General features: G+C 39.3%; 1 protein-coding gene across 1 annotated transcript in view; it reads left to right on the top strand.

The window, feature by feature from the left end:
* VIPAS39 (VPS33B interacting protein, apical-basolateral polarity regulator, spe-39 homolog) overlaps positions 1-24,369 on the top strand; it is a 36,109-nt gene extending 11,740 nt beyond the window's left edge. Inside the window, exons 3-20 of the mRNA XM_072623227.1 lie at positions 1,624-1,723; positions 2,900-3,046; positions 5,111-5,149; positions 5,546-5,610; positions 6,235-6,291; positions 6,868-6,960; positions 7,508-7,541; positions 8,046-8,148; positions 9,365-9,392; positions 10,414-10,487; positions 16,512-16,587; positions 16,991-17,125; positions 17,758-17,799; positions 19,261-19,350; positions 19,968-20,054; positions 21,976-22,065; positions 22,480-22,584; positions 23,327-24,369. Coding sequence (XP_072479328.1) covers positions 1,624-1,723; positions 2,900-3,046; positions 5,111-5,149; positions 5,546-5,610; positions 6,235-6,291; positions 6,868-6,960; positions 7,508-7,541; positions 8,046-8,148; positions 9,365-9,392; positions 10,414-10,487; positions 16,512-16,587; positions 16,991-17,125; positions 17,758-17,799; positions 19,261-19,350; positions 19,968-20,054; positions 21,976-22,065; positions 22,480-22,584; positions 23,327-23,347 — 1,386 coding nt within the window. The 3' untranslated portion in view covers positions 23,348-24,369. The remainder of the gene's footprint in view (positions 1-1,623; positions 1,724-2,899; positions 3,047-5,110; positions 5,150-5,545; positions 5,611-6,234; positions 6,292-6,867; positions 6,961-7,507; positions 7,542-8,045; positions 8,149-9,364; positions 9,393-10,413; positions 10,488-16,511; positions 16,588-16,990; positions 17,126-17,757; positions 17,800-19,260; positions 19,351-19,967; positions 20,055-21,975; positions 22,066-22,479; positions 22,585-23,326) is intronic.
* Positions 24,370-24,658: the final 289 nt, after the last annotated feature.

Raw genomic sequence — 24,658 nt, 5'->3', positions numbered from 1 at the left:
CAAGTGTATACAACAACTTGTTCAGCCATTCTCCAGTTGATGGATATCCCTTCAATTTCCAATTCTTTGTCATTATTAAAAGAGCTGCTATAAATGTTTTTGTACATATAGATCCTTTTCCTCTTTTTTTTAAAAACCAGTTTGGGATATAGACCTAGTATTGATATTTCTTGGCCAGAGGGTATGCATGGTTTTATAGCCCTGTGGGTATAGTCCCAAATTACTCTACAGAATGATTATATCAGTATACAATTTTCTCACATCTGCCCAAATATTTGTCATTTTCCATTACTGTTATCTTAGCTAATATGATAGGTGGTAGCTCAAAGTTGTTTTAATTTGCATTTCTTTAATCAATAGTGATTTAGAACATTTTTCATATGATTATAGATAGCTTTGACTACTTTGAAACTGCCTGTTCATATCCTTTGACCATTTATTTATCAATTGCAGAATGGCTCTTATTTTTATAAATTTTTATATAAATAAATAAATATTTATAAATTTAATAAATTTTTATAAACTCATTTGTCTATATATTTGAGAAATGAGATCTTTATTAGAGAAATTTGGTGGAAAAGTTTTTTCACAATTATGATTACTAACTGTATATTTCCCTCCATCCTATTTTCTGGCACCATTTATTGATGGTAATATTTTAAGATATCTTTATGGATAACTGAAGAGGCATGAAAAAGGTGAGAAGTTAAGAAGTCCAATGAATTGAGAGACTGGGGTGTTCAAAGAGACATGAAAATGTGTTTTGAAGTCCCTTTAGATGAGGGGAGGGGTCAGGGTATAGAGGAAGACTGTAAGCTAGACAATGAACTCTTTGAGCTAGAAGCAAGAGTTCTTTGGTGGCTAGAACATTACAGCAATAAAGATCTAGGCTGAGTGATGTAGGCAGATAGAATGAAAGAGAAGTTGCTGAGTGAAGGAGATAGAGAGAAGATCAGGCAGTGATCCTAAGAAGGAGTATGCCTATTTCTCCTAATTATTTGTCAGCTGCATGAGAGAAGGAGCAGCCCATGCTGAAGAGAGCGGTCAGGAATGCAGTTTCTTCCAGATTTTCATGAATGAAATAGAGTATGAGAAGAAGCAGCACCCTAGGGTGACAGAGGTTTTGCTAGCAACAGAACAAGGGTTTCGGAAGACAAACCAGAAAAGATGGGATGAAAAAGTGGGTAATGGACCAAGATTTTCATTTGAGTCTAATATGAGTTTATAATATTAGCTTCACAAATAAAGAAGGAATATTATTAATGACATTCTCTACATCTTACTAATGAAAAAACTCGCTGAATCTCCAAGAGGAACTTGGTCACATACCAAGTTACACAAACACAATTATAGCTTGGATTAGAACTTGAAAGCCTCCAATAATTTCAAATATCTTCTCTGAAACTTGACCTCTAATTCCTGTAGTCAATCCCCTTTGTCAATTTTCTTTGTGAGCATTTTGGGTGTATTAAATGAAATTTTCTTTTAAGTACTGATCATTCAGCCTTTTAGCTTTACGTCCCAAATTCCTCTGGTATTATCTTGTCAAATAAGTTTGGATGCTGATGGAGGGCAGTAGGAGGACGGGGTGACTTGGATTCCCAGATTTCTGTCCACTTGCAGTTGAAGGAGTCTAAACGGGCAGTGAACAGCCTTCGGGACATTGTGGATGATGATGACGATGACCTGGAGAGGGTCAGCTGGAGTGGAGAACCTGTGGGGAGTAAGTAGAATAAATCCGAGGAGGTCATACTCAGGATTTATGTCTTTAATAGATGACCCACCTGCTTAAACCAATGTCCCTTCCTTCTCTGCTTTCAAAATTTATTCACTTTAAAAGTCTATCCTTGGCTGGGGAGCTTCTAAAGAGAGAGATGATCATAGGATAATAGATTTAGAACTGGAAGCAACCTTGAAGGCCTTCTAGTCTACCCCCTTTCTTTTACAGATGAAGAAACTAAGACTTAAGTTAAGTGATTTGCCTATAGTCACACAGTTTATATGTGTAAGAAGAAGAATTTGAAGCCAAAATCTGCTGAATGGCAAGCTTCATACACACTACCTCTTTTAGGGTCCATGAAAGGTGTAAGAAAGAGCTTTTCTGTCTCTTTTTTTTAAATTTGAGATTGGCTTTCCCTATCTCGCCCTGGGCACTGACAATCTAGATACCTGTATTGATCAGCATGGAAGCTTTAACCTCCTCTTTTTTCCAACTTGGACTTTTTTGCCTCTCTTAGACTACCTCTGTGCTCAGGAGCTCACCATATTTGTTTCTGACTTACTGTGGATGCCTAATTCAGAATTAGCCCAACTGTAGCTCAGAATTCCTGAGCCTCAGCCTCCCCCTTCCTAGCAGCAGAGACTAGAGGATGTGCCACCATGCTTTGCCTGTCTATTTTTAAAAATATTCATTTTTATTGATGTCTTTGTTTTATTTTTATATCACAGTCATTTCTCCATTTATCCCCTACCTCCCACCAAAATGCACTAAACCTTTCTTGTACCAAAGAAAAACAATTAAGCAAAAGCAACAATTTCTGACAGCATATGTGACATTCCCATGCTTTATTCTCAGAAAACAAAATCATTCATTCTTTGCTATGTCTTGCACAGCGGTGCCTGTGAGATGTGGTTATGAATGGATTCCCATAGATCTATGATAAGACTGTGTTACTTAGTTACCAAATCTTGCCACCTATCATTATTGAACACTATTTAAACTATTAACATTTAGCTCCTCCTGTGATTACCCAATGTCCTTTTTGATTTTAAGAGGCAGGATCATTTAGGAAGCCAGAATCACCTGTGAAATTCTTAGATTACCTGCTGGGAAATAGGAATATGGGATTTGAATTCTGCCTAAAGTTTACCTACACTTTGACTCCTTTCTGTCATGCAGGCATCTCTTGGTCTATCAAAGAGACAGCCTCCAGTGGTGGCCCCACCCTTGAGGGACGTGAACAGCTGAAGACTCGAAACAACATATCCTCATATTCTCCACTGCCTAAGCCTGCTTCCTCCTACTCTCTGAGCAGCTTCTTCAAAGGTAAAAAGTAAAGAGGTGTGAGAAGTTTCCCTTTCCATTGGGCATTAAAAGATCCAGCTCAACATTCTCTTTTAATCTGGAAGAAAGGGAAACTGAAGGAAAAAAAAATGCTTTATTGTAATTGGCAGCTAATTCAGTAATCCTTTGTCACTTTGCAAGGTTTTGTGGGTAAGAAGAATTGTGGAGAATTTTGAATGGCTGGATCAAGGGGAGATGTCTCCAGAGCTTTGGGAGGATTGGCATTGGATTGCCAAAGGCAAGGTGACATTGATGCAATGGGAAGAGTGATGGATTTGAAGTCAGAGGACAGGAGCTTGACTTCAAGTACTGCCTCTTATCCATATGGGGCAAGTAACTCTGACAAGTTACTGAAATTCTCTAGGCCCTAGTTTTGTCATCTTTAAAATGTTGAGATTGGACTGGATGGCATCTGAGGACATTGCCAGCTTCAGATCTTCATTGCTTTGGGAAGGATGTGGCATAGCATGATCCTTCATTAGGTGGTTTCTAAGGTAGGTCACATACTCAGCTCTATAATATAACTTAGACTAATTTCTAGAACATAAAAAGATCTCAGCTTCATAACAGAGAAGAAATTAAGACTAATGTGAAAAGTTACCTCTTTTTGATATAGTCAGTAAACATTTTTAAGCACCTACAATATGTCAGGCACTATGCTAAAATATGAGGAAAAATATAAAAACTGGTATGTTATTAGGACATATTACACCCTTCTTAATTGTTTCTTTCTCTATTGTAGATAAGAGAAGCAGGTAGTTTGAGTTGTGCAAGGTTGGAGAGACAAAATTAAAGGATTCCCTTTAATTAGCTTTAATAGCTTAGTCAGACAATATAGATAAATACTTGTGGCCAAGACAGAAAGCTGATAACCCAGCCACTGCCAAGAGAATCACAGGAGTTGAAAACTGGAAGGAACTCTTCAGACAGGTCATCTAGTCCAGCCAGTCACACAAGTTAGTTGATGTGCTGAAATTAGAACTTAGATCTTCCAACTCCCAGTCCAGATTTCTTGCTATTACATCATGAATGCTAGGAGTGCTGTCATGCCAAGTTAACCCAGTGGGTGCAGACAAACTATTCAGAGGGGCTTTGGGTTGCAACTTCAAATTTAAGGTGAGTTGATAAGACAAAAGTTATGAATTGCTGAGAAAGATGCATTGTAAGCATTTCTTTTGTGGGAGCATTAGCTTAAAACATTGTTTTTGGAGAAAAATGTTTGTTTTGATCCAGACCTCTGATTTCATCATTGTGAAGAACACCTGATGTGGACACTCCTTCTACAGATGCAGATGGACAACTGCATCTGTAACTTAAAGTCTTAGATTCATTTGAGATACTGAGGGTTAGGTGATTTGCCCATGGTCCCATAGCCAGGCCATGTCAGACGTAGGACTTGAACTGAGGTTTTTCTGACTTCAAACCTGGTCTCTATTCACTATGTCATAGCAGTTGAATAAAAAAAGTTATATTTTTAATAAAGGCTAAACAATTCATAATTATAAATCTGTGGAGACCAAATGAAAGAACCCCCCTCAAATATCAGGGAAAACATACATGTCATGTTTTGGATCATGTGACCAAGGCTTCATTACCACTGGGAGAATCTTACCCAGTTTCAATGCCAGTATTTTTGAATTGTGAATAAACCTATTCTACAGGGAGAGATTCCAAGAAATAAGAAAAGTGTGCTCTTAATATTTTAGCCTTAAAAAAATATTTATTTTGTTAATATTTTCTAAATAAACCTTTGTTTTAATAAAGAGTTGCTTTATTTAATATACTTTTACTGTGATTTCATAATTCTCAGTGATTGTGTTTACAAGTCTTTTTCTTTTAGCTGAGATGAAAACATTTGTTGTGAGGCTCAAGTGAGATGATGTATGTATATGAAGCAATGGGGTAAAGCTTAAGCATGATACAAAAGCCAGTTTTTATTTGTTACTTAATTGTTCTGTTCCCAATGGATGTTTAGGATGGTTAGTGGTCCTGGACAACCTTAGCTTGAACCTTGGGTCTCATTCTCCACATGTTCTTTGGTTTTAGGAAGAAGCAGACTTGGGAGTTTCCAGTCCCTTTCAGATGGTAGGCATTGGGCTTTGGGGATTCCCTTGCTTTGGGGAGTAGTTTTTGGCCTAATATCTAGTCTGAAGAGTTGGGGAACTACGTGGCATGTCCTTTTGGTACTCTGACCTTAGGAAGAACCACTGAACTGTGTTGAAGGAAATGTTTTAGCCTTATGAAGGATAAAGTGATACATCCTCTCCCCCCTTCCCCCACTCTCACCCTCCTACTCCCATTCTAATGATAGGACATAGTTTTGAAATAGTATCTCACTTTTACTGCAGACACAAGAGGGTCACTGCCCTTGGCCTTAATTCTATATGCTGGAGAACCTTTAAGAGAAAACTGTGCTTAAATGGAGAGGTGACAAGAGGCAGAATTCAGGATGTATTGAGCCCATTGCCTTTTCTTCCCTAGCCCTCTCAGATGTACCTCCCAAAAACTATGCTCCAGAGCTTCGAAGACCTAAGGGTGAATACAAGGTAGGTTACTACTAAAAATTATACTTCAAAACCCAGTGATTTTCATGTGGATTGGTAAAGGGGGTTTAATTGGGCAGAGATTGCAGTGAAATGGATAAGACAAAACAGCTTTCCCCTGAGCAAAGAATTCTCCCTGAGGCTAAGAATCCAAAGTGTGTGTTGAAGCCACTCTAATCTAGCATTCCACAAACTTGGGCCATGGATGAATGCACAGATGTTGTACAAAACCAGCATTAGTGGGTGGAAATCTTAAAATGGTGGCTTTAGAGTTTCTGGTTTCTGAACTAATTGGCTCCATTTATGGTGACTTTTTGGAGGGTTATGGGAAAGAATCCCTTTCTCCCTGTTTTCTTTCTCTTGTGTTCCCCTTTTCCCATACTTTCAGTAATATAGAAAAACACTAGCTTTCTGCTTCCTATCAAGGCCATTTTCGAAATTCCAGCTTCTCCCTTGTCTATTTGCTCCTACTAAATACCTCCCCCTTCATGACAAAGGATCTCGTGAAGTCAACCAAGCCACCTGAGATCAAGCCCTCCTGGTACCTGTGAGGCTGGGGTGAGGAGCTGGCATCCCGATACCCTGGCCTCTGATCCCAGTGGGGTTCACAAGCTGCTAATATTTCAGGATTACAGCAGTGACTGGAGCCTCAGTGACACAGTCAGGCGTCTGCAGAAGGGTAAGGTAAGAACATTTTGGAAAAGAAAGGCATGAGGGGAATTCTTGGGATGCTGGGCACATTATCTCCAAGGAAGGGGTGTCTTTCTCCGTCCTATCATTTGGTGAATTTGGATGGTTTCTGAAAGAAATGAACCCAACAAGTCAAAAATTTTATGCCTGTTTTAAGAAGTATTTGCAGCACTATGTGGCTTGGTGGGAATTAGCTTGAGTAGAAGGGAGTATATATGGGATGGAAGGGAAAAGCATGTGTGGGAATGATCTCATACTTCTGTGATCTGCTTTGGGTGATAGGCTGTGGTAGGACTTATGGCAGAGGTCAAGTTCGAAGGCTTTCTCAGGACTGTAACACTAGAATACAGAGATAATGGGGAAAGCTTTTGTGGGAGGCCTCAGGTCTGGAGTGTGCACAGGGATCTTGATATAACAACTGAGACTTTGTTGTCAATGACACTTCTTGAACTTGGTACCACTCTGGGAAATTACTGAAAATATAATTCAGGAATATGACTTCCTGAAAGCTAGTAGTGGAGGTTGGAGAACCATATTCTAATTTCTTCTTACTTCCCCTTGCTCTACCAGGTCTGCTCCCTAGAGAGGTTCCGCTCCCTACAGGACAAGCTCCAACTTCTGGAAGAAGCAGTGTCTATCCATGATGGGAACGTCATTACTGCTGTGAGCTTTATTTCAGGAGCAGGAGACCCAGCAGCCTTCTGGCTGTTTATACTTTGGGATTGTGGTTTAGGTCCCAAGTGGGGAGTTGATCCCTGACTTCCCCGTGCCTCTTGGGACTCTCAGTGACACAGCTGCTGATGTGGGGAGTGAGGTGGGAATCTTGACTGTGGCATAGAATCAATAACTTGGCTATTCTGGAAGTCCAGAAGGGGAATAGGTTGTTGTTTGACTCTCATCCTTATCCTGAGGAAGGATAAATATGAGGAGACATGGAAGTGGTCATACGCTCCAGATAGTTGTGGACCCCAAGAATAAGTAATTTCTGAGGGATATTGTATTCAAGGCTTCAATCATTTTTTCACCTAGGAGCTTATTCTTTGCCTTAGCCAAACTCTGATGAGTTTTTGGTCTCTGCTAAAATGCTACTCAAAAGGGCTGACTGAGGGTAGGGCTAGAAAACACCAAATGATGTGTTTAGGTAGCTGTTGAGGTAAAGGGCTGTATAACCTTTTGTAATTTATACTTTATATTTTCCCTTTTTTCTCAGGTTTTGATCTTCCTCAAGAGGACCCTGAGCAAAGGTGAGCATAGTTTGGACTGGCATGCAATCATGGGCCTTGCCTCTTGTGTAGGATCATGGCTGGAGGAGTGTACATCCAAGTGATTAGCAGTTCATCTTTATAGTAACCTATTAATCACAAATTCTGCTGCATCTTATGCATAGACAGGTAGCTGGGCTAGAGTTCGAGGGACCAAGCAGGTTGAATTAATGGGAATTGAAGAGTTCTCTCACCAGTTAGTATTCTCATGATGGATAAATTGACTCCTGCTAGAATTTGAGGAGAAAACTGAAACTAGTTTCACATTTAGCATGATTAGATTATTCTAAATTTTTAAATGTTTTCATTGATGCCTTCTGTTTTTTCATCCATTTAATTTCCAAATTTGTCTGTGTTCTTCCTCTACCCAGAAAGCCTTTCCATTGTAATAAAAATTTAAAAAGAGGGGGAAAAGCAATTCAGTGCAACCAGTCAACACATAACTGAGTGATTTATTTTACTTTTTCTCCATTTACTCCTTACTAGAGATTCTTTTCCGAGAGCTGGAAGTGCGACAAGTTGCCCTGAGACATCTCATTCACTTTCTTAAGGAGACAGGTGATCAGAAGATGCTACTGGACCTTTTCAGGTGAGAGCTACTCCATCTGTCAACAGTAACAACCAAAGTTCCATATGCAGAGACCGTATTAGGAATGAAGGCAAAGTCATCTAGTAGACTGGAAATCAACATGGGGGACGGGTCACATCTCAGCTCTGCAGTTCAGTGGCTGCTTTCACCTTAACAACAAGTCATTTAACCTCTCTGCATTTTAGTTTCATTATCTGTAAAAGAGGTTGCAGTGTCAATGTGATACCCACAGAAGCTGCTATGGATATTCATGCATATTTCCAGGATAAATATAAACTCTCTTTCTCAAAGACAAAACCAAAATATTTATTCAGATACCAGAAAGCCAATTCCACCATGGTAACAATGAAGTTTGTAAACGTTACCAATAAAGGGAGCATGACCATCTCCAAGCCTTCCCTCAGTCGGGCCTCCCCACAGATAAGCTTCCTTAGACAGAATCTCTCACACTCACACTAGCTGCTCTGCCTCACTCTCTCTTCCTGTTCCATCCATTTGGTAATCTCCTCCCACCATCAGCTCCATGATATTCAAGCTGTGAACCAGGCCAAAGCTCAGAGCAGGTCGCATGGGCCTATTAAGGGGCAGGGAATCTCTTCACATTCCCTTAACGTTACAGAGGTATAATGTCTATAGTACCAACCTCACTGGGTTGTTTTAAGGAAAGCACTTTAGTTATGAAGTGCTTTCTAAATGTGAGTTATCATTTTAATCATTTATCATCATTACTTTTGTTATTGCTACTACTTGGCTGCCCGTGGCAGTCTAGACCTTTGAGGATGAGATTGAAGAACATAATATATTCTCATTTTTCACTTCAAACCTACAGAAGGGGCTAGAGCTCCTACCTTATGGGTATTGACTCCTGCTCATAAGGTTTCATTCTAAGATACTAACAAAGTGATGGGTTGCCTCCCCCTGACTGATGAATGAAGGTGAATGAAGCATTTCATCTGGCTATGGACATTGACCAGATGTGACAGAGAGTTGGAAAATAAGATTCATTCATCAAGATTTGTTGCACTTTGAGGAGAAGCTGGTGATGGTAGTGACTGTAAAGATAAGGGCATGGGGGTGAATATGACCTTGGACTGTGTTGCTGTTAGATCATTCATATTCATGTGAGGAATTGCTTTCACACAGCATTAGACAAAAATGCTAAGGAGTGGAGCACCTCAAGCACTTAATGATCTGTTCCTTTCTTCTGTGTTCCCAGGTACTTGGACAGAACAGAAGAACTTGCAGTAAGTATGACCTTCATTTCAGCCTGACAGTACCTTCAACTGCACTCATTCTCTTAAGTACAATTAGTATTCTCATGAGAACCTTAGAATATACTCTAATGACATTTTGTTTTGGTGTGCTTCCTTGGCTTGGGGTCTGTAAAACTAGACTAGTCTTTGTGGTTCTCCGTTTCTGATCTCTACCTCATTTGGAAGACCATGTGAGGCAGTGTGGTAGTATCAGACTTCAAGTCAGGAAGACTTACTTGGGTTTGAATCCTTCCTCTGACTTGCTAGCTCCATGAACATAGACAAGGCCCTTAAATTCTCTTTGTCTTAATCTTAGTTCCAGTTCCTCATCTGAAAAATGGGAAAATATCTGTCCTCCCTACCTTACAGGATTGCTTTAAGGTTCAGGTTAGATTATGTCTGTAAAGTGTTTTTCCAGCTCTGAAATGCTGTCTATAGACATTAGCTCCTTGAGCGCAGGGACTACCTTTTGCCTTTCTTTGTACCCTCAGCACTTAGCACAGTGTCTGGCATGAACAGGTGCTTAATAAATGCTCCTTGCTTGGAAAATGTAAGTGTTAATTATTACTGTCATAGGACCCAGCTGATGAGATGGAGTCAGAAATGAGGTGAAGAGGTGGCATGGAATAGTAGAGAAATAACCAGTCTGGGAGTCATGGACAAGTCATTTAACTTTGCAGCATCCAGACAACTCTCTAAGACTATGCAGATCATGTACCCCATCTGCCTTGGTAGAAGATGTCTGTTCACCAGTTTTCTTTTAGTACTAGTAAGATGTCACAAAGAAAAAGAAGCCCAGAATAGTTCAGAAAGCCAAGTTAGGTGGGCAAATGCAACAGCTCCATCCACCCCTTGAGCTGGCTTCATTCTGCCAGACGTGTTGGGAGTTTTGTGTGCTTTCCTTGGCAGAGTGCTCTGAAGGAGTGATGCCAATCACAAGAGCCCTCCTCTAGCTGCCCTCTTCTTCCCATGGAGTCCAGGATATTCAGAATTTTCCTTTTTCTTTCTGTAGCTATCTCAGTACCAAGAACATTTAAGTATCCAGGACCCTGAGAAGCGGAAAGAATTTCTCAAGAATTGCATTGGGTAAGCACTTCCCTGAACATGGAGACTTGAGAGATTAGGTATGAGAGCCTTAAGGCAGAAGGTGGGGACAGATAACTGGATGAGGATTTTCAAAGTGATTAATAGATTTGTGAGGCATCTTGGAGGTTTAGGGATGCGTGTGACACTAGCTATACCCAATACAGAAATCCTCTTCTACTTTTCAGCATTCCTGACAGATGATTGCTCAGAGTTTCACAAATTTAGAATTAAGAAGTCCTTCTTGGTGCTAGAAGTCATCTAGTACAAACCTTCATTTAATAAATTGGAGATCTGAGACCCAGAAGTTATGTGACTTGCCTAAGATCACTCAGGGGAACACTTGACTCCACCAAACCCATTTTTTCCCTGCTATACCATGATGTTCCACATCTAGGCTCTGGTCAGATGCTTTAAGTCATGAGGATTTCCGTACCTAAAAATGATGTTGATAGCATCTTAAGGTTTCCAAAGTGTTTTCTTACATTTTCATCCTTACCTCACAACAATCCTATGAAGTAGTTATTCCAGGTTTTATTATCCCCATTTTACAAATGTGAAGGCTCAGGCTCAGATAGCTAATAAGAGTCAAAAAATAATATTTGAATTCAAGCTTCTGCCCCCAAACCCAACATTCTCCAGTAAAAGCCTGCCTATCCCATTTGTGGATAGGTCTTACTATTATATAATTCTTAATTATATTGAGATAAAATTTTTCTTTTCTTTTACATGTCAATATACATAAACACATACACACAATTAGACCTCTGCTCTCCATAATGTGTGTATGTGTCCAAAAATATAGTAGCCGAAACAGTGTTATAAAGAACAGTTAATTACACATTCCCAGTTTGCATCTTGGGCAGTCAACTTCCAGTTGATGTTGCAAGCTTCGATATGTGGGTACAGTAGAAAAAAATATCAAACTTGAAGTAGTTTTTAAAAAACCACCTGATTTTGAATTACAAATCCTCGCTCTGACACTTAGTACCTGAGGAACTTTGGGCAAGACACTGAACCACCTTGGGCCTCAGGTTCCTTATCTGTATAACCCATTTAACATCCTCAAGTTCAGATTGCCTCAACTATACATTTGGGATAATACTTGCACTAACCCACACAACTGCTTTCGGGAAAATGCTTTATGAACTTAATAACTTCAGTATTTAGATTGACTTAGATACTTCTTTCAGAAATGCAGAGCTTAATAAATATATCCCCTCATCTTTTACAATCTTATCCATGTTCTCCACCTGTCCTCCTGGAAGCATTTCTGGATGAATGGTCTCCAGAGTGTGGGTGGTGACCTTAATGAGCTTTAAGCCTGAGACTGAGAAACCTGATGCTGAGATGTATTTGATGAGCCAATTAAGAGGGTGGGAAGATGTGTCACTTGCCACCTTCCAACACTGTAAATTCACAACCTACCCTCTTTCTTGCTAGTGGTCTGTTCTGATCGGCAGTTGTAACCTAATCCTAATAAAGGTATCCATAACAACAGCTGCATGCCTGGTTTTGGAAAATTTCCATCATATATACCATCATACCCACTCATTCTCTCTCCACCCCCCCCCCCCCCCCCAACACACACACACCTAGTGTGTACCTTTTAAGAAGAAGGATGATGGAGCTGTGACTGGTGAAAAAGAACCTTTTTAGTCTGGGGCAAGACAGTGAGTTGCACAGGACGAGCAGACGCAGAATTACTGGGATCCCATTGCAGTTCTCCTTATATTATTTTTCCCTCCCAAACTCCCTTCTTCTAAACTTTCCTGTTCCTACTGAGGCGCCACTGTCTTTCAAGGTAGCCAAGTTCCAAACTTTTATGTCATTCACAGTCCCTCATTCTTCTTCAACTCACAGATCTAAGCCTAACTCCACAACGTGTCTCATAGTTCATTTATTCTCTCACCATCCTACTTCAGATTCTTATAACTTATAAATGATTTTCCAGCCTTGTGTCTTACGTCTCTAGTCTATCTTCTACACAGCTGCCAAAGTGATTTTGCCAAAGCACGGGAGTAACTATGTCTCACTCCCTTATGGTGTCTCGTTGACTGGAGGAGCAAATATAATGTCATATTTTTAATCTTTTTCAGTTATGAAGCATTTATTTTCTCTCCCTTCAACCTTCCTACCCTAGTAAAAGGAAAAAACTTTTAACACATATGCATAGTCAAATAAAATAAATTCTTGTATCGGCCATGTCCAGACATATCTCCTTTTACCTATTTATTCCATCACTTATCTCTCAGGAAGTAGGTAACATTCTTCATCATCAGTCTTCTGGAATCATGGTTGATTATTGCATTAATCAAAGTTCTTATGACTTTAGAAATTATTTTATAAACATTATATCATTTTTACAGTGTTATTGTCATAGTATAAATTGCCCTCCTGGTTCTGCTCATTTCATCCTGCCTTAGTTCATACAAATTTTCTTAGGTTTCTCTTTAACTGGTCCTTTCATCATCTCAGACAGCATAGTAATAATTCATTACATTCATATACCATAGTTTGTTCAATCATTCCCCAGTTTACAGGTAGCCCCGTAGTTTTCAGTTCTTTGCTATTGCAAAAAAGACTATATGTATATATATATATATATACATGTATATATATATATATGTATATGTATATGTATATATACATATATATATATGTAGTCTATAAATATTTTTGCATGTACAGGGCCTTTTTTTCTTTGATCATTTTGGGATATAGAAGTACTAGCGGTATTGCTGAGTTAAAGAGTATGCACATTTTAGTTACTTTGGGGCACAGTTCCTCATTGCTTTCAAGAATAGCTGGACCAGTTCCATCAATGCAACCCCTCCAACATTTTCCAATTTCCTTTCCATCAGTTTTGCTATCCTGATGGGTATGAGGTAGAAACTGCATTTTTCTAACCATTAGGCATTTGGAGCATTTTTTTTCTATGAATACAAATACCTTGACTCTCTTGGACAATAGTGTTTAAATAGCTTCCTGTGCAATTCTTCACTGGCATTGCATTGCCTCCCTCTTCCTGGATACCATCCTTACTTTGATGTAACTGATTTGTGCCTAAACTGTACCTCTGTATGGTTCTTTAGGGTAACCTGTGGTTTTAGTTCTCCTGAAACTGCTATGACATGACTCAGAATCATACATTATTGGAAGGCTGTCACTATTTAAAAGAACCTTTGTTTCAGAAAATTGTTAAAAAGAACTCTACAGTTTCCTTCCTAGTCAAGCCTTAGGCCCAAGTTCTTGTCCATTCACAGTGTCTATTCAAGATAATGGTATTTCTGTATCAGTTGTATGAAGTGTTTATCCAATTGCATATCATATCTGGGACAACAAGTAATTATCATCCATTTGGTTTTTCATTTGTAAATATTTAGATCAGATGCTTTTGAATGATTGTGAGTGCCATTTAGGAAGCTGTGTAGTATCCCAGGGCTTGATGAAATGAATCCAGTGTCATCTACAAACAGGAGCATCTGGAGGACAGTGTGAAACCCTTTTTCTACTTGGACTCTGTGAGACATCTTCTATGTAGACACCTTTGGCAAGCATTAATGTCACTGTTGTATACCCTGCCTGACAATAATAAGAGAATTGTCAAAATTGTCTCTGTTAAATCGTTCAAGTAATCTTGAATAGTTTTGACATACATAGGAGGAAAGTCCTTAAGGCTTAACTAAAATATTATTTGTTATTTTTGGTTTTCTACTCTACTCTCTGACCATGCATTCTTCCCTTTTCCTCTCCCTTCCCATAGAACCCTCTTTTAGAACAATGAAAATCAGCTAAGTAAGCAAAAATAGCCCACTACAACTGACAACATATAGAATGTTCTGTGCTTCTCATCATCTCTCCTGAGAGGAGGAAGTGTGTTACCTAATCATTCACTGAATCAGTATTAGAACTTGTATATAATCTGGATTCTTTTGGTAGTATTTTCACTTACATTTTTGTCGTTTTATATTCTACTTTCTACAATCTGCATTCATACAAATCTTTCCATGTTTCTTTAATTCTTTATGTTTGCCATTTCTTACAATACATATTCCCTTACATTTCATATATAATGTTTTGTTCAGCCAATCTCTAATTGATGAGAACCCATTTTGGATTCATTTTTTGGTTACCTTTATCAAGTGTTGCTATGAATATTTTGGCTTTCCTTCTTTCTTTTACCTCTGGCTTTATGCCTCACAGTGAGAGTGGAGGATCAAAGGATGTGAGCAGGTGAGTGACTTATATAATCCTAAAGCAGTTGAATAAGCTCTCACCTTCACTAACAGTACAGTTGAAGTGTGTCTGACTTCCCACAGCTACACCAACATTGGCTCTTTCTGTCTTTTATCATCCTCTTCAATTAGGAGATTATTGAAACTTCATATTTGTTTTAATTCGCATTTCTTAATCGACTGTAATTACACTCCTTGAAGTTAGGGACTACTTCATTTTTGTCTTTGTATTTTCATCATCCAGCACAGTATCTACTACATAGAAGTCACTTAATAAATACTTGTTGATTGATTGCCATCAATTTTTTCATGTAAAAAATGTGAGTTTACAGTTCTTCTGTAGAAAAAATGCTTTCCAAGTCACTGGCTGGGAAAATACCCAGAAAAGGGAAAAAAAATAAGACTATAGAAGGTTACTTTCTTGGTGAATAGATAATTCCTCCCTTCCTTTCTGATGAGGAACAACAATGCTTACCATCAGGGAAAGACACAGAAGTCAAGGCTTCTGTATCCCACACATCCAAAATAAATATACCATGGGCTCAGGCCATGGAAGAGCTCAAAAAGGATTTTGAAAATCAAGTAAGAGAGGTGGAGGAAAAACTGGAAAGAGAAATGAGAGAGATGAAAGAAAAGTATGAGAAGCAGGTCAACACCTTGCTAAAGGAGACCCAAAAAAATGCTGAAGAAAATAACACCTTGAAAAATAGGCTAACTCAAGTGACAAAAGAGGTTCAAAAAGCCAATGAGGAGAAGAATGCTTTAAAAAGAAAAAATGTTTTCCTTACTTATCTGTTGGAGAGTAGCTCTTCATCATTTATGTCAACTTCCTATATGTCTTAGATAATAAATTTTTATCAGAAATGCTTAATACAAAATTATTTCCCCTGACAGCTTTTATTCTATTTTAGCTGCACAAATATTGTTCTTGCAAAAGTTTTTTCATATTATATAATCAACTTTGCCCATTTTGTGTTCTTTTATCTTTTCTATCCCCTGAATCTAAATTTTCCCCATAACCATAGATTTAAAGGTGATTCCTTAGGTTGTTTAAATTTTAAATTATCTTATTTGACCTTTATGTTTTAATTGCATATCCATTAGAAGCCTATTATGGTGTATATCGTAAGAAGTTGGCCTGAACCCATTTTTTGCCAGACTTCTTCCCACTTTTCCCAGAAGTCTTTTTATAAGGAGTCTTATGCAAAGTCTGGGTTTCATTGACAAGTCCAGTGCTTTTTGTAGTCATTAAACAATTTCAATCAGTGGTCTATCTATATCATTTTTATAAGCTAACCTATTCCTTTTTCATAAAATAAAATCAAGGATGCCTTTGATGCCTTTTGTAGAAAATTCTCATAAAGATTTTGCAGAAATGGTAAAGTAGGTATATGAGTTGGTAGTTTTAGATGTTTTTTCATTCATTCTCCCCCCCAGAATTAGGTCTGTGGTTTTTCTCTAATATTTGTTATCTTCCCCTCTTTTGGATAGTTTGAGAATTTATGTCTTAAAGTACTCAAAATTGGAATTTTCAGCACAGACTTCCTCTTGTCTTTGTGAAATTTCAGTAGCACATTATAGACTGATGATTGGGATTCAAATATAGAGGTGTTATATTTAATGATAAAGCATTTGTTAGAAAAAACTGTATAGATATGTTGGTGTTTTGAAGCACTAAGAATTCCTTAGGTAAACGTGCTAATTATAGTTTGGTTTTGTTCATCCTTTGGGAGAGTGAAAAACTCTCCTGTAGTTGAGGAGAGGTACTAACCTTGTGGCCTTTTTCCAGGTTACCATTTTCAGTGGAAGATACTGCTCATGTCCAAGACCATTATACACTCCTGGAACGACAGATCATCATTGAGGTTAGAATCCCCATTTGCCTTCTCTGTCTCAAAGCCTACAAGGCCTCTTCTCCCACCATTGTCATTTTTGTTTAGCACCAAGGACAGTTTCAGAATCTCCAAACATAATTCCTCCTGTTCAACTACCCTGTTAAGCAGCCAGTCTCTAAGAATCCTATGTCTTTCCCTCCTTATATTCTAGGCCATTTTTTTCCTTTTTCCATTTCTCCTGAGTACCATGAAGAGTGTTCCTTCAACATGCTATCTTCCCATAGCTTTTCTGGATTCAGTTGAGATCATTGGCCTGAATTGTTTTGACTGTTCTGGCCTGTCTTCTCAGACTTAATGTTTTCTCTTTGTTGTCTCTTTTATATACTTTATGGGTTTTATTTTCTTTTCTCTCTCTCGGCCCCATTTGCCTCAGGTGAATGACCGACATCTAGAATCTTCAGGGCAGACAGAAATCTTCCGGAAACATCCACGGAAGGCCTCCATCCTCAACATGCCACTGGTGACAACTCTCTTCTACTCCTGCTTCTACCACTATACAGAACCTGAGGTATGGGAAAGTGAAATTTAGGAGATAAATGTCCACATTCTCATGAGTTCTTAACCTGAGACACATGGAATATATTTACTATTAATTTTAAGAGTAGGTTTGGATATTTTCTTGCTCAAAAAGGATCACTGGACAGGCAAGAGTATGTTTTTACTTGGCATACCTTTCACAAATTGGCATCAGAATTTGGTGTGGTTTGCTTTGGCTGCTAGTTTTCACAGCAACCTTTGTTCAGAGGGGATGACTTTCTTTCAGAATAGGGCAATTCAAAGAGGAAGATAGATTTTGGGTGGTAGAGACAGGAGAGCTAGGTATGAATGCAGACAGAACTTCTGGTTTCATGATGTTTGTAATGATTAGAGTGTCAGTTTTCCCATTTCTCAAGGCTCATTGAAGAACTGAAGAAGGCATTGAAGTTCTCAAACCAGTCTTCATGTTGCTGAGCTATGGTGATAGTCAATTTAAATATGTTTGCTATGCTTGTATGTTGAACTCAGGGGGTCATGAAATGAAATGCACAAAGTTCTGGAGATAGGAAGAGAAAATGAGAAATTGTCCAACCTGAAAGATTCATTGTAATCTATAGGACAGTTAGCAAACACAATAATGTTCCTTCTCCATTTCTTCCCCAGGGAACATTTAGCAGTCCTATCAATCTGAAAAAAACTTTTAAGGTAAGCATAAATGGATAGTTTTTTGATGGCAGCCACATCAGGGAAAATATGAAGAAGTAGGAATAAGGAAAATGGGTATAGAAATGTTGACAAAAGCTGTTCAGACTTACTTAGTCCCAGCAATCAAGGAAATTCCCTTTTGAACTTACTTAGTTGTATTGAGAGTACCACCATACTTCTGGTCTCCCAGGTCCACAACCTCAGTGTTAGATTCTATTCCCCACACTACCTCATTCCCCATGTCTATTCAGTTGTCCCCATTTTTACCTCAGCATCTCTCATATCAGGCTTCATCTCACTACTCACACAGTTATCACCTTGGTTCAGACCCCCATCGCCTTTGGTCTAGACTATTGCAAAAGCCTCCTAAGGGAGCTTTCTGACTCAAGTCTCTCTCCCCCTCTCCACTCCATCCTCCACGTAGATGTTGCTAAAGGAAAAATGTTTTTCCTTAAGCACACTTCAGACCGTGACACTCTTCAACTCAGTAAACTTCAGGGGTACCTTGTTGTCTGTAGGATAAAATATAAAATCCTCTTTGGCTTTTAAAGTCCTTTATAATATGGTCCAACCCATCTCTCCATTCAGGTTATACTTCACTCCCCTTCCACACTCTACTGTCTTAGCAAAGTACCTTTTTTGTTTCTTATCAATCTTCCACCTCCATGCCCATATGCTGGTACTGTTCCACTTCATAAAATCCCTTTCTTGAAAATACAGCTTACACACCATCTTGTCCATAATGCTTTTCCTGATTCCCCCAAGTTTTCCAGTTCTCTCCCTCCCTAACCTACCTTGTTGTTGTTCTTTATATCACACACACACACACACACACACACACACACACACACACACACACACACACACACACACACACACACATCCTCACACCCTTTCCCCACTTTGCCCCCCTATCTCAACAAAATGTAAACTTCTTGAGAGTAAGGATTGGTTGATTTTTTATCCCGAATGCCTAATAATAGTAGATGATTAATAAAGGTGTATTGATTGAGTGATTGAAACAGGCTCCTGAAGTTAACAAGTGCCTTCTACTATGCCACCTTCCTTATTTATGGACCACAAGAAAGGATGCGGTACTCAGTTCTCATTCACTGGGAGTTTCCTAGTTTTTCTCAAATGATCTTCCCCCCATGCTGACCTCGAATAAGGAATGTATTGATAAATAGAATATTATCTTATCCCAACTTTATAGAAGTTATATTTTTGAACCATTCGGTCCCACCCTTACTCCATCTTTGCTCCTTATTATACCCTACCAAAAAACCCTGATCTTCACGCATCTCCAGAGAATGGGTCTCAAATAGGACATGTAGACCTCACTCTGGTAAGGAAGCTGCCTGCATATCCGTTTTACTAAACAGCTGATTAACTTACTCAGTAGAGCCATTGCTGCTTCCTGCCACTCCCCAGTCTCCTTGGTTCCCCATCTTTGTTTCCTAGATTCCTGACAAACAGTATGTACTGACAGCGCTGGCTGCCCGTGCCAAACTCCGAGCATGGCAGGATGTGGATGCCCTCTTCACCACCAAGGTAGGTGCCTTGGAGCCTTTAATTTTCTCTTTCTTAGTTTTGCCTTGGAAGAGATATCATCACTTTAATGTCCAGTGGCTGCAAATATTCCTCTTAACTTATGTGATGTCCACTTCTAGTTTCCTAGGACAGTACAGTAGTACTTTGATGCCTGATCTCTGTAGCAGCAAGCACCCCAGCATACACAGGGGGGCCTGCTGCACATGTTCTTAGATCTGCTTTTCTAAAAGGAAAGCAACTTTTGAGGGGTCAGCAAACTACCTTAATTACAGGTCCCAACAGAGAAAATACTCGCAGAGAAATAAAGACGGACAGGGCTGAGGCCTATTAATGGGCAGGGAAGGATCTTTAACTCTAATTAACATTGCAGTCTCCCTGCTTCCTTTCTGTTCTATCTCTCCATGAGAATCTTCTTCATATATCCTGCTTCACAGCCTTATTTCCTGTCCTTCATTACAAGTGTTCTATGAAGCTCATCCCCATGTTCTTTCTCTCTGTCTACCTTTTTCTCTGTCCTTTTCCCTTCAGAGTCTCTGTCCTTTTATTCACCTTTCTTTCTTTCTTTCTACAGAAGGTTGGATCTAAATGTTTCTCATGTCTCTGTATTTCTGTTTCAGAATTGGCTGGGGTACACCAAGAAGAGAGCTCCCATTGGTTTCCACCGCGTTGTGGAAATTCTGCACAAGAATAATGCCCCTGTACAGGTGGAGTTTCTGTGGAAAGGATTTGCATGCAGAGCAGCCCCAGGACACAGTCCCATCTGACTTTGAGCCTCTTAGTCAGTGCTGCTCTTTCTGCCAAATGAGACCAAGTGTGTTGTCAAACACTGTAGCATAGGTGCTCTGTGAAGAAGGCTTCAGTTTGCCCCTTAGAAGTAGATAGAATCTCTCCATCCCAGAGAAACTTCTCTGAAGTGTTTAGTAGCTGTGTTGAATCCCACAGGGAATATGGGCATAATGTTTACATGAGAGAAAAGAGCTGCTCACAGAGAGTGTCCAAGACATGGCTTTGTATCAGGTCTGAAGCTTGACCTGCTCTGACTTTAGATTTAAGAGAGAATATATGATTGGCTTTTTTCCCCTTGAGGCGCATGGAGGGATTTAATAAAATCTACTCCATCTCTCTTTAATTTTTTTTATTTCTTATTACGAATTTAGTAAAAATTTTAAAAATGAACATTGCATTATATCAAGAAAAACAAAAATGGACTGTATATGAAATTGAACTTTGTTGTGTATAGATCTTTTTTCTCTATTACATAGAACTTGCTTTTTTTCTTTTTTTACTTCAGAATTAAATGTGGCCATTTCCTCTTTGTTCTGCTTCTGTGTCCTTTTCTGATTTTGCTCTCTTTGTGTTTTTTTGTTTGTTTGTTTGTTTTTAATGATTCATTGATGGTCTTTTCTTTTCATCCTTTTTTTATATCATAATCCCTACTGCCCACTGTCTTTTTCCCTCAGAAAAGAAAAATAAAAAGCTTTCTTCATATAAGTATATCCCCAAAACAAATTCGCACATTGTCTTAAAAAAGTATATCTTAATCTGTAGCTCTGGTTTATCACCTCTCTGCCAAAAACTGAAAAGTATGGTTCATCAGGGTTCTGGAGTTATAATTGACTATTTCATTTATCATAGTTCTTTCACAGCTGTTTTCTTTTACTGTACTGTTATTTTATAAATTGTTCTACTAATTCTTTCCACTTCACCCTGCATCACATCTTACTAGTCATTTCAAGTTTCTCTAAATCCATCCATTATGTCATTTCTTAAGGTATAATAATAGCCCATTATATTTATTTACCATAATTTGTTCAGTCATTCTGCAGTTGATGGGTACCTCCTTAGTCTCCAGTTCTTTGCTGCAACAAAAAGTGTTGCAGTAAAAATTTTTGGTTCTTTTCCCCACTTTCTTTGATCTCTTTGGGGAATAGGCCTGAGAGTGGTATTGTGGGTCAAAGGGTATATACAGTTTAATGACTTTGTAGCTAGAGCTCCAAATCACTTTTCCAGAAGGGTTGGACCATTTCACAGCTCTACCAGCAATACATTAGTGTAATCATCTTCCCACAACTCCTCCAACAACTTAGAAGTATTTTAATTTGTATTTTTCATTAGTAGTGATTTGGAGCATTTTTTCAAATGGCTTGCCTCTCTTTCAAGAAGTATCTGTTCATGTCCTTTTACATATATCTATTGGAAAATGACATTTCCTCTATATTTTGGACAATAGCCCCTTGTCAGATTTTTTTTTCCCAGTTCAGTTTTTCAATTTTAATTCTAACTGCATTGAGTTTATCTGTGCAGAACGTCAATTCTTATATATTTTCGTGTGTGTGTGTGTGTATAATGCTTAATTTTACACATTGCTTTACATATATTTAATCCTTACAAGAACCCTATAACATATGAGTAGTACAGGTATCAGTGTAAGTTTGGAGGCAAAGAAACTGAATTTTGGAGAAGTTACTTGACAAAGACCACATAACTACAAAGCACAGAACCAGGATTTAAATCTGTCTTCTAACTACAAATGCACTTTCTGCTCTATACTGTATACTACTTCTTATAGTCTCTGTCTTCACTGGCTTAGAAGTCCATGCATCGCTAATGTTTCTTCTCCCACAGGTCTTACAGGAGTACATCCGACTCCTTGACGATGTGGACACAAAGCTGAGTCTGGCTACCAAATTTAAGTGTCATGATGTTGTCATTGAAGTAAGTCCCAGAAGAAAAGGGCACCTGAGTTAGACCCTCAATAGGCCCTTGAAGAAGAACAGAAGGTGGATCATTACATTTACTGTCCTTAATTCCCTACTTGCTTTGCTTTCTATATATTGGATTATGTGGCCTGGTGAAAATTGAGCTGGAAACCAGGATTCCTGGGTCCTGTTTTCAGCTGCCTTGTTTGCTGTATATTCTCTAGTGAGTTGGTTTATGGAAGGCAAGGTTTAAATTAAGCTGGCCAGGCTTCTCTCCCCAACTTTTCTCCACAGTTTTCTGTTGAGGCCCTTCCCTACTTCCATTATTACCTAGCTCTACTATAACCGCCACAAACTTTATTCCTGGTAGGCTCACTTAGAAAGGTAATAGGCAAACAAAATAGATTATTTCTTTTGTCTTACTGCCCAGACATATCGGGACCTGAAGGATCGGCAGCAGTTAGTAGCTTACAGGTGTAAGGTGGATAAAGCGTCTGAGGAAGAGGAGAAGATTGACAGCATTCTCAGTAGTTCGGTGAGCAACTTGCCTCGGGAGACAAAGGAAGCTGCCAGAGGGTGCTCCTTCCCAAGACCTACTTAGAATAGCAGTTGTCTGAGTGGATTGAGTATTAGTCTTTCAGATGAGTCTTGGTGCAGTAGTGTTTGGTTTGAGCAGGATTTCTTTCAAGGTTTGGAATGAAATTAGGGTTAAATGAAGGTAACAGTTCCTCTGGGGTTTTTGGGCTGGCCTTCAATTGTTGTCCCTAGGTTAAGATTAAATTGGGACTGGAGGAAGGAATTGAAGGTATCTACAAAATAGTGGTTTTAAGATGACTAGATCCAAAATGTCCGGAGTCTTAGTAAGTAGAACTGGGTTACAATGGTTATAACAAGTAGGTGAAACAGATTGCATCTGTGTAGTGATGGGGACTGGTTGGCAGAAAGACTGTGAAAGTTAATCCCCTATTTAGATATTTTCTGGGTGTGCTCTGTGGCAATTTTCCACATCCAGGATTTTTCAGTGTTTTTTATAAATTTCACCTGGGGGAAGTACCAGCCTAACCAGTCCTGAGGATTACAAAGATATATTTCATGTTCCCCATCAACAAAAATGTCCTGGGAGAATTCTTTTTCCCTTTCCTTCACTCTGCCTGGAGATGTGTCTTGCCTTGCTAGCTCTTTAGTCTTTCTAGAGGGATGCAGCTTTGCCTAAAGGCTAATACTGACTCTAAAGGGTAATGCTGATCAGACTTCTGCTTTGTCTGCTCTTTTTGCAGCAAATTCGATGGAAGAACTAATTGGAAAGTAGTGAACCAAGAAACCTTCCTGTTTGCCCTCTTCTTGTCCCCAAGAAAGGAGGGGGGAGCTCTTCGAGGGAGAAGCACTGAAGCCACATCATTTGGGCCTATCACCAACAGGCAGAGCTTATGCCTGGGACAGATCAGCACTTAGACCAGAGCATCTTCAAACTGAGCCTCAGACCAGTGGACACTTATGATGCTGAGTCTTAAAGCTGTGACTTGTGAGACCCTGCTAACTGGGTACTTTTGTGGAAGTCGGGGGTGGGGGGGGGCAGTTTCAATGTGACTCTGTAGGGCACATTCTTGCTTTAACTGAGAAGATTGCTTCAGAAAAGAGGTGTCCTGGACTCAGTGTCAGCCATCATGAAGCTGGAAGCTTTCCTGTCAGCTGGTGGTGGAACTGAATTTGGCTGGACAGTGGCTATTCTAAGTCAAGTCAAAAGGCAGAGACTAGATGCATCTACATCATAGGAGCAGAAAGAGGGTGCTGAAGATTTGCAGGGAATGCAACAATGATAAACCAAATCACATTCATTTTTACCACGCCCTCTGAAATTGTTTTTTCCTGCAAGTGTCCCTCTGCTCTACCACCTCACCTCCCGTCCCAAGAGATTGTGGTTGCTTTCTCTTGCACGCTGAGGGTCCTTCTGGTGCTGGTGATGAGAGCAGATACCCATTATTTCTTCTTCTCCTACCCCAGACCTAAGACCTTGTTTAGAGATCGGCTGTAGCCCCCTCCAGATTCTAGCAATGCTGGGAAATGCTCTCTTTGGACAGTTTCTCAGCCCTTTATTGGGAGCTGCAGGTAGGTCTACCTGAGGTAGATCCAAACTTGGCCCTGATCCCTGGGCTATGGTGGATTGTGATGAGGTCACATTTTTTTCACCCTTGGTTTTCACAAGGGCATCCTCCAATGCTTGATTGCTACTCTGCACCAGTCATAGTTTCCTCTCCTGTGACAGAACTGACTTGTCCCACCCTCATTAAGCTCCTAATAAAGCTGTTTCTATGCCTCCCTAGGTGCTTTCTGTTTCTTTCCTTTCATTCTGTTCAGAATGAGCCTCACAGCCCTTATCAAATAAAATTTGATAAGCTATTTCTATTTCAGAGCATTTTTACAAGCTGATCAGATTATATTAATTCCTTGTGGAATATGTGGGCTACGTTGGACATATTGATGGCTGGTTATTTCTGGTTATTTCACAGACTCCGAGTCTGTCTTAGTGGCTCTACACAATCACTTTCCTTAAGCGAGAGCTGGGGGCATAGTGGACAGCAGACTCAGCTTCTTGAGTTCAAATGTAGACT

The sequence above is a fragment of the Notamacropus eugenii genome, chromosome 7 (assembly GCF_028372415.1).
Source record: "Notamacropus eugenii isolate mMacEug1 chromosome 7, mMacEug1.pri_v2, whole genome shotgun sequence".
Lineage (NCBI taxonomy): Eukaryota > Metazoa > Chordata > Mammalia > Diprotodontia > Macropodidae > Notamacropus > Notamacropus eugenii.
The sequence above is the reverse complement of the archived record's forward strand: the minus strand, read 5'-3'. Positions and strand labels throughout refer to the sequence as shown.